The sequence below is a fragment of the Vombatus ursinus genome, unplaced genomic scaffold (genome assembly GCF_900497805.2).
Source record: "Vombatus ursinus unplaced genomic scaffold, bare-nosed wombat genome assembly UNPS02014830.1, whole genome shotgun sequence".
Classification (NCBI taxonomy): domain Eukaryota; kingdom Metazoa; phylum Chordata; class Mammalia; order Diprotodontia; family Vombatidae; genus Vombatus; species Vombatus ursinus.
Window position 1 is genome coordinate 8,023,439 of NW_020954608.1, and position 15,164 is coordinate 8,038,602.

Consider the following 15,164-nt stretch of genomic DNA (forward strand, 5'->3'; position numbering starts at 1 on the left):
GCCTGATTGAGCTCCTTTCGGTCCGGGCCGGCCGGTTATAACACGGTTCCTACAAACACAGGGAAGTTCGAACTCTGCCCATGAAAACTGGGACGAGCACCAGGGGACCGGGCGGCCGCAGCCAGGGAATGGGGAATGGCCGAGCCGAGAAGGGCGGACGCTCGCTTAAACGGGGCAGTTTCTGGGCGCTCTTGGCCCCATCAGGGGCGTCAGCGGCCCGGAAGGCGAATCTCCCCCCAACCTCCTTGAGCCACACGCATTTCACCCCACAACAGGTAGGGTTCTGAACCGGGATGGGAAGGAAGTGGAAACTAGAAGCCGAAGGGCCCGCCTCACATTACGGCCCCGCTGATTGGCTGAGCCGGCTACCGCCGCTTTGACTTCACTTCCGTAGGGCCCGGTGGGGGCGGGGCCACGGGGTGTTCGGAGCGGCTCACGTTTGGGCGGCTTGTTTGTGTTGGTTACTCAGCTGATCCGGGTGGTGCGCTTGGGGAGGGCCTGGGCTTGGGCTGACGTCACTGCTCCTTGACGTGTGGAGGGCTAGATGAGACATTGAAGTCGCTGCCTGCTGCCTTCGGCCTGCAGCCGGGTAAGTGGGCCCAGGGCCCGCCTTCCCCTTCCCTCGCCTCTCGGGGCCTGTTCATCCACCAGCTCTGAGTCTTCCGTGATGGCGCTTCCGACCCTGAGGATCCCAAAGGACCCCTGGCTCCCCCTGACACTTTGGAGTGGTCCAGAGGCCCCCTCCCCCTTCCTTACCCGCCCGCTGCCCTGGGTAGTGTTTGGGTTTCGCTGCTGTCTCCACCCACTCCCGTCCCTCCCTCCGACCCTCTTTCTACCCTTTCCTGAGCTCTGACAAGTCTCCAACTGTTCACAGGGGTCCAAGTTTCCGTTCTTCCTGAGCCTACGCCTGTCCGGGGTCCATAGTTGGGCCCTTTAATCTGGTGGTATAGACACTTCTCGGTGTGTATGTGTATGTATGTGTCGAGGTATATTCGTCCCCAGAGTCCTTCCTTACTTGTCCTCAACTCCCACCCCCAGCTGCTGTTCCAGTAAGCTCTGCTTCTTGCTTTTTTGTGTAAATTGTGCTAGTTACAGGATTCTCTATTTCTAATATATATGCAGTTTTAAGTTTTAAGAGCTTAAAATCCCCCTAAAAATTTTGTAACACCGTGTGTGTGTGTGTGTGAGTGAGTGTACACACATCGATATTAAGATCTATAGATCTAAAGAGATCTGTAGATCTTTGTATCAATATATATCTATAGATCTATAGAGAATTCTGTAGAGGAGCTGGAAGGGCATGGGGTGGGGTGGTGGCGGAGAGACTAAGGTTGAGAGAGAAGGAGAGAGGGAATGATAATCAGTTGTTACTGCAAGTAACCTAGTTTCAAAATAGGATGATGGCATTAAACCAAAGAAAGAAGTGACTTCCAGGAAAAAAACTTAATGAAGAAAACAGGTTTGCAGAAGAACAGAGGGTAGAACATGATATCATCATTACTTAGTAGTTCTTAAAATAGTGCATGTTTTACCTTCAGTTGTTTTCTGGTTGGTGCACACAAGGAGAAAGATAATTGAACATAAAAACAAAAATGTTAAAATTTGCCATCTGTATGATTAAGGCAAGCTAATTAACCTATCTGGGCCTCAGTTTTCTCATTTTTAAAAAGAAGTGGTTGGAGCAGATCTCGTCTAAGGACCCTTCCGTCTGTAAATCAATGATCTTATAGACCTATGGAAGTTTATGATTTTTTGGCCATTACTGCTGTACTAGAAATTTTTTTAAAGGATATAAGGAACTGAGGTAATAAAAAAAAATCGTTATTTCCCCATGACACTTGATTTATACCTTTTCTAATCATGTGGTCCCTTGCTTTAGAAAACAACTTATATTTTACGTGTGTTTATATATGTGGTCATTTTTGTCTTAAGAATATCATAAGATTTAGAACTGGAAGGGACCTCAGAGTTTACTCATCTGGTCTAACCTCTTCATTTATACATATGGAAACTTCTCTGGATTACAGAGTTATTGTTAAAACCAAGGTCAGGAAAGTGTTAAGTAACAGAGTCATTTTGGAACCCAAGTTCTCTGATTCCAAATACAGTGCTGTTTCTATTGAACTCTGCTGCTTCTTACCCTAAATAGTTTTAATATCTTTATGGTTGTATGAAATGCCAGTTTAAAAACCCTGTAGATTACTGCTTTTTCTTCAACAAGGTTAAATGGAATTGTGAACTTCAGTAGAAGTTACAGCCTAATGACAAATGCTTTCATATATAAAGACAATACAACTGACATGCACTTTGAGTTCTTTTTCAGGAATTGCAGGAAAATTTATACTGATCCATCTATTTTTCAACTTGTGACAGCACAACTTGGTTCTGGTGGTGGTCCTTAATCCTGCTCTACTTTCATTGATTTCATTTTCTTATTCCTTGAAGGGCGGCTAGGTGGCACAGTGGATAGCATTCTAGGCATGGAGTAAGGAAGACTTGTCTTCCTGAGCTAATATCCACCCTCAGTTTCTTATTTAGCTGTGTAACCCCTGTATAAGTCACTTAACTGTGTTTGCCTCAGTTTCCTCATCTGTAAAATGAGCTGGAGAAAGAGATGGCAAACCACTTTAGTATCTTTGCCAAGAAAACCCCAAATGGGGTCACAAAGAGTCAGATATGACTAAACAACAACGCTCATTCTTTGAATTTCCCTACTTTTGTTTTTGTTGCAATTCTTTTTCTAGATTTTCTTGCCTCTGACTTTCTTCTTTCTCCCTTTGTATTCCTGTTTCTGTAGATGCACTCTTCTCTGCCTTTCTTTATGTCTGTATTCATTCCATTGTAAGTTGATGACTTTAAGTCATTACTTCTTTGTGGATGAGACCCAAATGCACATATCTAGCCCTTATTTCTTATTCTCTGCTTTATATGGTACTGACTACAAAACACCTTCTTTTTCTTCCACATTTGTATGGCACTTTATGTTATACAAAGCACATTCTTCACAATACCCTTATGAATTAGTAGGTTGAAAGATACATTTTTATCTTAATAAGTGGGTCCAGAATTAAACATCGTTTCTCTTTCTATTTCTGAAATTGACTTCCTTTCCTAACTTATCTCCAACAGTAGTAATGCAATTCTTTCACTATCCCTGACTAGAGACCTTGGGATTATATTTATCTCATCTCACTCTTTTTTCCTCTGTATACAGTTACTAAGTGTTTCTTCTGAACAACTCTAGACAAGCCCTTTCTTTTCCATTCCATTAGAACACTTTATTGCAGGGATGGTTAATGAGCATTTAAGAAAGGAAGTAATGATCACTTAAAGACAGCATGACTTCATTAAGAAGTAGTTATGACATACTGAGTTCATTTTTTGAGAGGCGGCATAGTTTAGTGCAAAGAGTCCTGTGTTTGGAATCATGGAGCCTTGGTTCAAATCATAGGATCATAGATTGAAAATGGGAAGAGACTTTAGCAGACATCTTGTCCAGCCTTGTTGGACACTTGTTGCATTAAAGGGTATGAACAATTCATTGACCTTTCGGCAAAGCATTTAACAAAAGCTTTCAGGATATCATCGTGGACAAGATGGAGAGAAGTAGGCTAGATAGCAACAATATTGGAGTGGAAAGAGTACTCATTGAAGTCAGAGGACCTGAGTTCAAATGTTATCTCATATGACCCTGAACCAGGCTGTTAATTTCTGTTTCACTTTCCTCCTTTGAAGTCCAAGTTCAAAAGTATATGATCCAGTGATTTAGAATTGGTTGATTGACTATACACAAAATACCCTCCATTCTGCCTGTATAAACCCTACACATTCTTCATGACCTAGCTTCAAAATACCTATGAAACTTTCTCTAACTTGTCAAGGTTATACCAATTTGTTTTCTGAACTTTCCTTACAACTACAGCCTATGGTACACAATTTAGTACTTAATTATTCTTCGATTGTTTCATGTATGTTAGTGTTGTTGAAAAGATCTAAATGAATAAGTTATACATGTGCTTTTTAAATGTTTAATAGAATGATGATAAGCTTCTCTTTAAAAACAACACAAAAACTAGAAAGGATTTTCCCTCAGTTGTCTAGGTATTTTACTTAGTCCCTACTCTGTGTTAAGCTTTGGATACAAAAATCTAAGATAAAAGTTCTACTGTTAAAAAGTTTCCATTGTAGTTAAAGGGGTAAAACTATCATGTGTGAGACAGCAACATCTACATATATTAAATTATGTGGGCTAGGAAAACTAATCTATTGAAAAGCTCCCAAAATTTTTTGTTTAGTTGAACTTGTACTGAGCCTCACAGTTCCTTTATTTCCATTGGCTACTGTACTGACTGGTGAATTCATTCCCATAAGCTAAAAGGCTACATGAGCCACAATAAAATTTTTTATTCCCTGTTTCTTTGAGGCAGATTGCCTGAATTTAATTCAAGGACTGTATTTTTTTTTTATCATTCTCATTCTTAAAATTTTAACTTACCTTCTATTTTTTTTTTTACCATTTCAGGTAAGACTATGAATTGTGGCGTTTCTTAAATGAAGCATTCAGGAGTGAAGTGAAAGAAAGCCATAACATATGGGAAATAAAAATCTCTTAAGTAATGTCCATTCATTTGACTTTAGATATATGTATTTATCTCCTTAGTTATGCAAGAAGCCTTTGTGAGAAACAGAAGCAAGCAACTGTATCTCTTATGCACACCTAAGTATTATTGGAAGATAAGCTGTATCAGTCAGCAAATAAGTTTCCATACAAGCAAAACAAGATATAAATGTACCAAAAGTCACACATTTGTTTGTAGTAAACACTATTGTAATCCATGCAACCATGATTTACACATTGGAGTTTTAAAACTTAACACTTCTGCACCCAAGGGACTAACAAAAGTCAACATTCATATGTCCCGTATTAAAAACACCTTGGACTCTATTTCAAAAGCTGTCTTTGGCAATCAGAATGAAATGTTTTCACGTTTCTCTAAACTCAAACCAGGAATATTGAGGAAAAAATCAGAAGATGACACATTAAGCCAGAAAAGTGTTAAACAAGCGTCTGGCACCAACACTCTGAATGATTCCAGTGGCGATAAAATAAAGAGCCCTTTTCCAGAAGGCAAAACCTCAGACCCTTCTTTGGAAAGCCCAGCAAAAATCGACCCAGTTTTAGAGAAAGGTCTAGAAGACAATAAACAAAACATTTGTTATACAAACTATATAATTACAAAATTTGAAGAATCATTACACTTTTTATCAAGTCATATAAATTCATACTTTACAAATATGACTGAAAGAAATGAAAATAACCGTGTGCAGCAGGATACAGAGATAAAAGTGGGAAAGAGTGAAGATGAAATTAGACACAGTCCTCCCAAGGAAGTAGTTCAACTTAAAGAGAAGGGGACGGATTCACAATTTCTTTCAGCTGCTGTAGGTCACCCTGAGGAGCTCACTGGGACATCTGATGCTCTTCCAGTTTCTGTTAAACAGAGCTTTGCCAACTTTCTTGCACGACCTACTGACAGGGTACAAGCGCTTGTGGGTGGTTACATTGTCGGACTTGTACCCAAATTAAAGGCTGATTCAAAACATCATTCGGAAGAATTTCAGGGGGGCGACCCAGCTGAGGAGGCTCACAAGAAAGAAAAACAAGATGAAGAGAAAAGACGCTTATATCTTCAGCGAGAAAAGGCAAGACTTCTTGTAATTAACTTTAACTTTTTTTGGTATTTGTCAGACTTGGGATTTTCTCTATTTTCCTGGTTTTTCTTAAGATTTAATATTTTTCCATCTTGCCAGAATTATTGATTTCTCTTTCTATATATTTTATAGATTATTGAAAGGGTGAGTATAGATAATAGAACCCGGGCTTTAGTTCAAGCATTAAGAAGAACGACTGACCATAAACTCTGTATTACCAGGATCGAAGAAATAACTTTTCATCTTCTAGCATTTCCTGAAGCAAAAGCACTAGCTGTCAAGGTGAGTTGTTTTTTTTTTTTAATATAAGCTCTCAAATAGTGGGATTCTCATGTTTTTGGATTGTGAGCTCTTACTCCTGAGCCAGAGAAGCAGCTCTTGAGAAAACTAAATTATTAGTATATTCATTACACATATATCAATTAATATGAAAATTATAATTCCCTTCTCATTAAGTACTACATATTAATTGCAAAGTTTTTCTATCCATTTACTGATAAATATTACTCTATTGGTACTAAATAAGCTTTACACATAAAAACTGGAAGGTTTTTCTAGACATCTGTTGGTTGGCTTATCCAGTACTTATCATTTTATTCTTTAGACCATTAAAAAAATCAAACTTATCAACAAAAATTATAAAATAAACATAAAAAATAAGAGGCAAAGTGAAAGCCTCACCCTCCCCCACTTCTTTTAACAAGACAAAACCAAAAGAATTAACAAATAGATAAAATGTTTTTGTTCTATGTTCTTTTCCTTGCCTGTCCAAAATTCTGCCACTTTTGGGCCTAGTTACCTTGCTCCTTTCTTTTATTCTCAGTGTATGGACAGTTCTAGTTCTTCAGACTTACTTTTCATCACCTTCATACAAATCTTCTACATTTCCTTATTTTGTATTTATTTTTTGTGGTAGCATAATATTGTTCCATAGCTATTTGTCAGTTTGAATATAAGTTGTTTCCAGTTCTTTTCCTATTACAAATAGAGCAGCTATGAATATTGTTCAATAGATATTTCAATTATACTTTTGGGGTGGAACCTAGCAATGGAATCACTGAGTTAAAATACTTTGAGTGGTCTTCAGTCCCACCAACACTGTCTTAGAGTGCCTGTCTCCCTACTGCTCTGTCAACATTGCTGATCTTAATCTCGTAGAGTCACTCAGCTTCCTTCTCTGGGGTTTTTGAACATTCCAGTGTTCCTTTGGTTTTCTCAACTGTAAAATGAGAATAATATGGATAAATCTAAGTGGATTGACCTTCTGTATAAAGTATTACATATATACAAAATAGAACAATTGAATCTTTATCATTGTAATAACATTTTGTGATATGTGTCATATGTTTCCTAAGGAGAGTTTTTGTTAAAATTACCACAAATGTGTTGGTTAATATTTTCATCAGTTTATGAAACTGTTAAAGTGAAGTTGAAGATGAACAGTGACTTGGGCATTCTCAGTCTCACCTAATGTTACTAGAATTCAGTTACATTCTGTTTTAGATGGCAACTGCCTCATTGGATGTTATTTATTCTTATGCAGGTATTCAATTTCTTATTATTAAAAGAAGCTTATTTTTCATTAGGTTTTAATACTTGGTTATCATAAAGACTGTTTCTTCATTTAGTGGTTTGGGGAGGCTACTGTATTCCCTATACCATTAGTTGTGGTGGTTGTTCATTTCTTTAGTCATGTCTGACTCTTCATGGCCCCTTTTGAGGGTTTTCTTGGGAAAGATACTGGACTTGTTTGCCATTTCCTTCTCGAGCTTTTTTTACAGATGAAGAACTGAGGCAAACAAGGTTAAATGACTTGCCTAGGTTCACATAGCTAATAAGTATCCGAGGCCAGATTTGAGCTCACAAAGAGGTCTTCCTGACTTCAGGCTTGGCAGTCTATCCACTGTACCATCTTACAGCCTTTTATGCTAGTAGTATCAAATTCAAATAAAAATGGAGACCACTAAACTGTACATAAAGATCCCTGCAGTTACATATTGACTTAGAAAACCACCTATTAGCATTATTTGTTTTACTGTATTTTTATTTATTTTGTTAAATATTTCACAATTACATTTTAATCTGGTTTGGGCCTTACCTGGGAGTGTTGTGGGCCACTCTGGGTTTTTGAAACCTCTGCCTTACACAGTTTTATTTACAGGTCTTAGAATGTAAACTTGAGTTACTGAATAGCAGTGAAAAAAGATTTCAGAATCTTAAATCCCAAAGTGAATTTAAACCTCTGAACACTGCTTTTCTGAGATTTTCTTAATTTGTTAAAAAAAACTTTTTCATTTGGTCTGATCAGGAATTTCATTATTAAATCTCCTAGACTGTTACAAATATAGATCTTGCAGTTTTATTTCTACATTTAAAAGCAATTAACATTTTATTCCTAAATATTATTATGAAGCCATATTTGTCATTTTTCCTCTGATAGTGATTATTGCAAAGAACTAGTTAAATGTGCAAGGACTATTTTTTACTTTTTCTTTCACTTAGCAGTTCACATTGTAGGGACTTTATATATGCCTATTAAATTAAACAGATGATGTTCTGTTAAGATTTTTGTTATAATTCTTGTGGGAAGATTTTATATAATCTATTTTAGGTGCCTGCATTTTCTTTAAACTGACAAAGAGAAGTTTTTACTTGAGGTTGATGTGAGTTTTATAAAGATTATGTAAGTGATGTAATTTTTAAACAAAATATTGACACAAGATTCTTGAAAACATGATATAAACTTTTCACTCTTGAATTTTAAAGTTCATGAAACATATGTCCTCTACAGGAAAAACTTGTTCCATACTTACTACGACTAAGACAAGTTAAGGATGAAGCTCTTCAAGCCACTATTAGGGAAAATTTGGCTTTAATCGGCTATACAGATCCAGTGAAAGGAAGAGGAATTCGTATTCTCACTATCGATGGTGGAGGAATAAGGTAGGACTGGGAAAAATTTAGTGCATTAGAGTTCAACTTAACTTTGTGGAAATTGCACTACCTGATTCTTTAGTTAGAAAATTAAACATGATTGCATTACATTGTTCTAAAATCAAACTCAGGTTTGTGATTTTACTAAAATAGTTTTTCATAAAGGAAACTGATTTTTACTTAAATTCTTTGTTTCTTATTTTAAAAGATACTTTGGCACAAAACTAAAATTTATTTTATAACACAGGTGGAATGGATCATCCACATTCTTTCTGTTGGAACATCATGCCTCTCACTTGGACATGTGCTGCCTACTTACTCTCTGAGTTGCCTTGCTCATTCTATCCTGCCCTTACACTGGCAGATCTAGGTTCCTATAGATTACCACATGGTTATATTCAAATTCTCTCAAGGTCCTATGTATAACCTTGTTGTGGGGAAATATACTCCCCTGACTCACCACTCTAGCTCATCAGGTAACTTGGTATAGTGGATAGAATGTTGGACTTAGAGTCAGGAAAACTTAAATTTGAATCCTACCTTACTATCTTTGTAACTTTGGAGAAGTCACTTACCCTCTCAGTCTCAGTTTCTTCCTCTGTAAAATAGGTACAATAATACCTATTTCAGTGTAGCAGTGAAGATCAAATGGGATAATATGAAAAGTGCTTGTAAACATTAAAACACTATATAAATGATAGCTATTTTTATTGATAAGAATGATGACGATTATTTTTCACATCTCCCCATCAGTGTGTTTCTATTTATACAAACTCATCATTTATCAAGATGACACTTTTAGATCATAAATAAGATTATTTACTTAGCAATGCATTTTTTTAAAAAATCATAGCTTCTCATATAATGATAACTAGCATTTATATAGCACTTTAAGCAATATAGCAAGCAAGTGCACAAATAATAAGTCACAATCCACACATAAACCTGCCTAACAATCTCCTGTTAGTGCACTCAGATACGTAGACAAACACAAGGAACCTGGAAGGTAGACACATGAGAGAAGAAAAGCTTCATGGGCTCAAGGTAACTCCTGACCACAGGCTTCAGTGTTATTGGTCTGTTCAGAAATAGATACACTACATGAAAACTACTCACTGCTTTGTCTTTTAACACTCGCTGCTCTTTAACTGGGCAAATCCTTCTCTCTTTTATACTGGAATGTGCATTTTTAAGTTCTTTAATATCACAAGTTCCCTTAAAAGAGGTTTAGAAAATGTTATACCACATAGAGCAGGCCACCCAAATCTTCGCTTACCAGGTTGCTTTGTTGTCCAGTCAGAACTGAACTCAGTTTGAGCAGAGAGCTCAGGTTGATTCTCTAGGCAAGGCAAAACTAGCCTAGCCAACTCTTCTTATATAGCAAAGCAGTAACATTAATCTTCCTTTTGTGCTTTTCCCTGTTAAACCAGAGAGGGGGAGGCAGAAAAGGGCAACATGCAATTCTGAGGAGCTTTACCACTCAAGGTACTTGAAGATCAATACCTGAACCATTTGGCTTCCTTCAGCCATCATGAAATCATGAAATTGAAGCCTTCTTTCAGCTGACTGCTTCCTGTTTCCCTTAGTTGTCTCTTCACACACACAGCTCTGATGGAACTGCTTTTCCAACTCCCAGTTATTATTTCCTCTTCTATCAGACTCTTCAGTCTTAAGCTTTAGCATATTTTATATTCTGATGCCTTAAATCAGAACCTCCTGACTCTCATTGACTTCCTCTTTGAAATAAATAGTCCTTAAATCATACCTCAGTCTCCAAATATTTATGATTCCCCACTTTTAAAATTTTACCCTCATAAGTAGTAAAATAGTTACGTGCAAATGAGTCAAGTTATCATAATGCTCTGCAGGTCTAAAGGTCTCATTTGGTCCAACACATTTTGTATTCTTGAACCATTTCTTCAGACTTTGATATTTCCAGTTTTCCATACATAAAAGTTATTTTTCTGTTCCTTCAGATCTTCTAACTGTTCACATACAAGCAAGGCATTATCTGATATCTTTCATAAAGTGACTTAAGTCTTTATTTATTTAACAGTTCTTTTTTTTTGGTTTAAAACCTTTCAAATCCCTCCGGAAAAGTGTTTCTTCATTCGCTTATTTTTAACAATTTTAATTAAACAAAAGTCCCTCCCCTGCTTATTTCAGGTATCAAAATGTTCATTTATAAAAGGGGAAGTATCTTATATACTTTAATAAAAGCTCTTTTTCTGCCCTTTCCAAAACTAAAAACTGTTGCATACAAAAAGAGCCTAATGTATTCATTGTCCCTTAATATTCAGATTTTAATGAAGTTCATTTTCTTTGTAATATATTACATGAATCTGTCAAACGTAAGAATCTTGAAATTCTTGAAAATCTTTTAACGTTGTGGCATATTTGTTCTATTTTAATTAGTACCCAATGTGTGTGTAGCCCCATGTTAGGTGCTATGAAAGATATAGAAGATTCCTGAAGATATTTTTAGACATAATACTAACATATGAGTAACAATGCTAAGCAATCAGGACTATTAAAGTTTGGAATTGTGTAGTACAGAGAAATTACTTATTGGTTATTGTTGTTGGAGCATATTCGATAGGGAGATCAGTGAGGGCTGAACTTGTCAAGGAAGACTTCATGGACCTCACAGGATGAGTAACTTTTATATAGGTGGAGAGAAAGGATGGAGGATATAACAGTAGAGAACAATATGAGTAAATGCATAGATTTTTGAATGTTAGGGCTCGTATATTTTTGGAATAAGTAAGGCCATTGACCTGATTGGAGAACAGAAGTACATGTTATAAAGTCTTAGGAAATAAGGTGGTGTAAGTAAGATGAGACTTACGAGATGGAAGTTACTGAAATCTAAGCAGAAGTTTGAACTTAATGTAGTTAGAAGTAAGGAATCATTGGAGGATTTTTTTTAAACAAAAGGGATGTATTGAAAGATTGAATTGAATACATTGAAAGATGTATTTAAAAAATTAGATTGTCATGAACTGCCTCTTTTCTTGTACTCTCAGTCCTCCTCTCTTCTAGACAGATACACCTGATCATCTATAGGTCAGGCTTGTCCATTATCAGAGAGTGATTCTGGCCCTGAATTGAAATAAATATTCCCTAGATTAGAATTAGAAGATATTTGGCTTACCTTTTAAGCTTCATTATTGGTTCTGATGCCTTGTGCCCGTTATTTTACTCCTTCAGATCATGACTTACTGCTTAGACTATTCTTCCTGAGTTCATAATCTTTGTTATACAAACCTCCTGATTAGAGAACCTTTATTCTTTTGTCTCCTATTCTGGATTCCTAATTCTTGCTGCTTGTTTTCCTGGATTTAACTACTTGTCTTCCTGTATCTTCAGTAACTGCTTATTCTTTCCTATCTTAACTTTCTTCTTTATGCTTGGTCAAACCCCCTTTCCACCCCATCCCTCATCCACCTCCATATTTGGTACTGGTAATGTCCCTTCTATCTAGTTAAACTTCGGGTTCTGGCCTCATCCTGGCCTGTTGCTGCCCACATACTGATATGATAGCATAATGGAGGATAAATTGGAATTATGAGGAGACCCAAGCAGGAAATTATATCAGTAATCCAAGCATGAGGTGATAGGATTGTGGACCAAGCCACTAAATGCTAACTGTATAGCAGGTTTTCCTACAAATTTAGTTATTAAAAATTGGATTATTTTAATAGCTTTTATGAGATTTAAAAAGGAATAACTTGTTACAAGTGCTAAATTACACGTCCTTGAAAAATGTACTTCTGCTCATTTACATAGCAATATATCATGATTAACATTTTAGAATGAATTGGAAATGCTTTTCTGGGAAACTTGAACTGAAAGACATATAAGTTGTATGGAGTGTTTATGCAATTTAAGTCCTTTTTCTGGAAAGCAAACATTTTAATTATATTTTTCTCTAAACTTTGTTACAGAGGTATGGTTGCTCTTCAGAGTCTTCGAAAAATAGTTGAACTTACTCAACAACCAATTCATCAACTTTTCGATTATATTTGTGGTGTAAGCACAGGTAATTGATATTGCAAATGATACATGGCATTAACCCATTTAAAGAAAATAATAAAATGAATAGTTTTTGAAGAGAAATCCATTTGATAACTGCTATTTTCTCAACTTTCAGGTTTCAAATTTAAATATTCTTGCTGTTTTGCAGAGAATAAATCTCTCATTCAAATACTGAATGTTATTGATTATGACTTAAGATGGCATTCTTTGGATATTTTATAAAACTTTAGAAATCCTTATTATTGAAGTGTATTTCTCACTATAAAATATGAATTACTATATTGTGCTATTTTCACTTCCTGAAAAAAGAGTAAGGCGCTGTGATTAAAGAGCAAACCATTTGGTTGCAATATAGTATGGTTGAAATCACAGTGGTGCATATTAATCTATGTTAATTGAGGGTAGCATTAAAAAATTGTGAATAACCAAAAAAGAGCAAGTAATCCAAAAGCATCTTTTCCTTTTCTGAGCATTACATAATTCACTTGATAGTCAATTTACCTTTTTAATTAAGTTTTTTAATAGGCAAATGTTAAAAATGTGCTTAAGTGCAAAGTTGAGTAACAATGCAAAAAATACTAGTTACAGTACAGGATTTAATTTTATAACCAGCTCTTGCTTATCTGAAATTGCATTGTGGTTAAACTACACAAATGTAAAACTTGGATTCTCTCTGCCTCCCCTCACCCCAATCTAGTATATTTTTCAGGGTTTCTTTCCTTCTTTTCCTTGATTAACATTGCAACAGTGTTCTAATTTCATTTTTTTTAAAGACTGGCAAAATGGCAGTCTATATCAGAGTCCTTTTAAAATACTTAAGTATATTTGGGAATATCAACATATCAATGTTATGTTAACAGGAAATTAGAAGTAGATAAGACTCATTCAGAATTACCTTATGTGTTCTGTTAGGGGTTGTTTCTCATACAGTGAGCAGAAAATTTGCACTTGAGATCTAGATTAAGAAATGGTAGGCTTTGCTATGGGATTGTAGGGAATACATTTCATAGTCAACATTAAGCATCTGTCTTGCTTACAATTCTTAAGTTGCAGTTGGATGGAATCATAGGGCTTTTTTTAATACCTCAGGTAGGGAACATTCTTACCATTAAGTAGCTTTATGATTTATTTCTGTTTTTTACTATATAGGCAGCTAAGTGGCATGGCAGATAGGGCACAGGACCTAGAGTCAAGAAGACTTCAGTTCAAATTTGGCTTTAGACACTTATTAGCTATGTGAGCCTGGGCAAGTCATTTAACCTCTGTCAGCTCAGTTTTCTCTAGGCATAATAATAGGACTTACCTTCCAGAATTTTTGTGACAATAATGAATTAATATTTGTAAACTGCTAAGCATAGTGCCTGGCACATAGGAAATATTATATAAATGTTAGCTATTATTGTTGTTATTATTTTTGACTTATTTTTCTCTTTTCCATTTTTTTTTTACTCTGCTCTCATTCTTTTCTTTCTTTTCTTTATCCCCAGCTCTACCAGTGATACCCACAGATGTCACTTAACCTCACAGGTGATATTCAGGGCTAATTAGATTGATCACCTTGGTTAAGGACCTTATTTTTGGGTTTGATACTTCTTAGACCAAATCTTAAATCTTGTGTTCAATTCTGGGTAGCATATTTTAGGAATCAAGGTCATGGATAAAAGGGAGGCCCATTCAGAGAAGGGAGATTAGGATTAGTGAAGACCTTCAGATCATGCTGAAAGATTCTGAGTTTTTAGTCTGGAGAAGGAATCATTTGGTGGGGAGGGAGGAAAGAACAGGAGAGGAAGGTGGTAGACGTTACAGCTTTCTTCAGGTATCTGAGTGGCTTTCACATGAAATAGGGATTAAATTTGTTCTGCTTGGCCCTAGAGGGCAGAACTAAGACTCAAGTGGTAGGAGTTGGAAAGGAACAAATTTGGGTTTGATGTAAGAAAAATTTTCCCAACCTGTTAGTAGATTCAGCTTAATTGTCTAACTTTTTAGTATTCTTTAACATGTTTACTGGCTCTTCTGGTTTTGCGTCTATAAATTTGATAAGCATGCCCACTGTACTTACATCCAGGTAGTTTATAAAAAATGTTAAGTAGCAGGAAGCCAAACACATATCCCTAGGGCACTCTGTCAGAGGCCTCTTTCTAAGTTGTTATCTAAGCATTCATGACTACTATTTGTGTCTGACCATTCAAGCAGCTTTGGAACTACCACGTAGTCCACATCTCCATCTTTTCTACAAGAATAGTGTGTGAGATTTTGTAAGCACTTTGCTAAAATCTAGGCCAACTGTATCTACTTCCTTGAAACTTCCTTGATCTTCCAATCTAGTAATTCTGGGAAATGAGGTTAGTCTTCAACTAACTTGGCATGCCTGTTTCTTGATGATGTCATTCTGGCTCTTTGTGATTACTGCTTTCTTTTCTAAATTGCTTACTAACTATTCCTTTAATAAGGCTTCTTCAAATTTTTCCAGGAATCAAAAT

The 15,164-nt window shown here is 36.2% G+C and overlaps 1 protein-coding gene across 2 annotated transcripts in view; it reads left to right on the forward strand.

Annotated features, from left to right (window-relative positions):
• Positions 1-463: 463 nt before the first annotated feature.
• Positions 464-15,164, forward strand: part of PNPLA8 (patatin like phospholipase domain containing 8) — a 44,628-nt gene continuing 29,927 nt past the window's right edge. The window contains exons 1-5 of one of the 2 annotated variants that reach the window (XM_027838682.1): positions 464-589; positions 4,523-5,703; positions 5,845-5,994; positions 8,504-8,655; positions 12,594-12,688. In XM_027838682.1, the coding sequence (XP_027694483.1) occupies positions 4,663-5,703; positions 5,845-5,994; positions 8,504-8,655; positions 12,594-12,688 (1,438 nt within the window). In that variant the 5' untranslated portion in view covers positions 464-589; positions 4,523-4,662. The remainder of the gene's footprint in view (positions 590-4,522; positions 5,704-5,844; positions 5,995-8,503; positions 8,656-12,593; positions 12,689-15,164) is intronic. The other variant, XM_027838683.1, reaches the window with a different exon arrangement.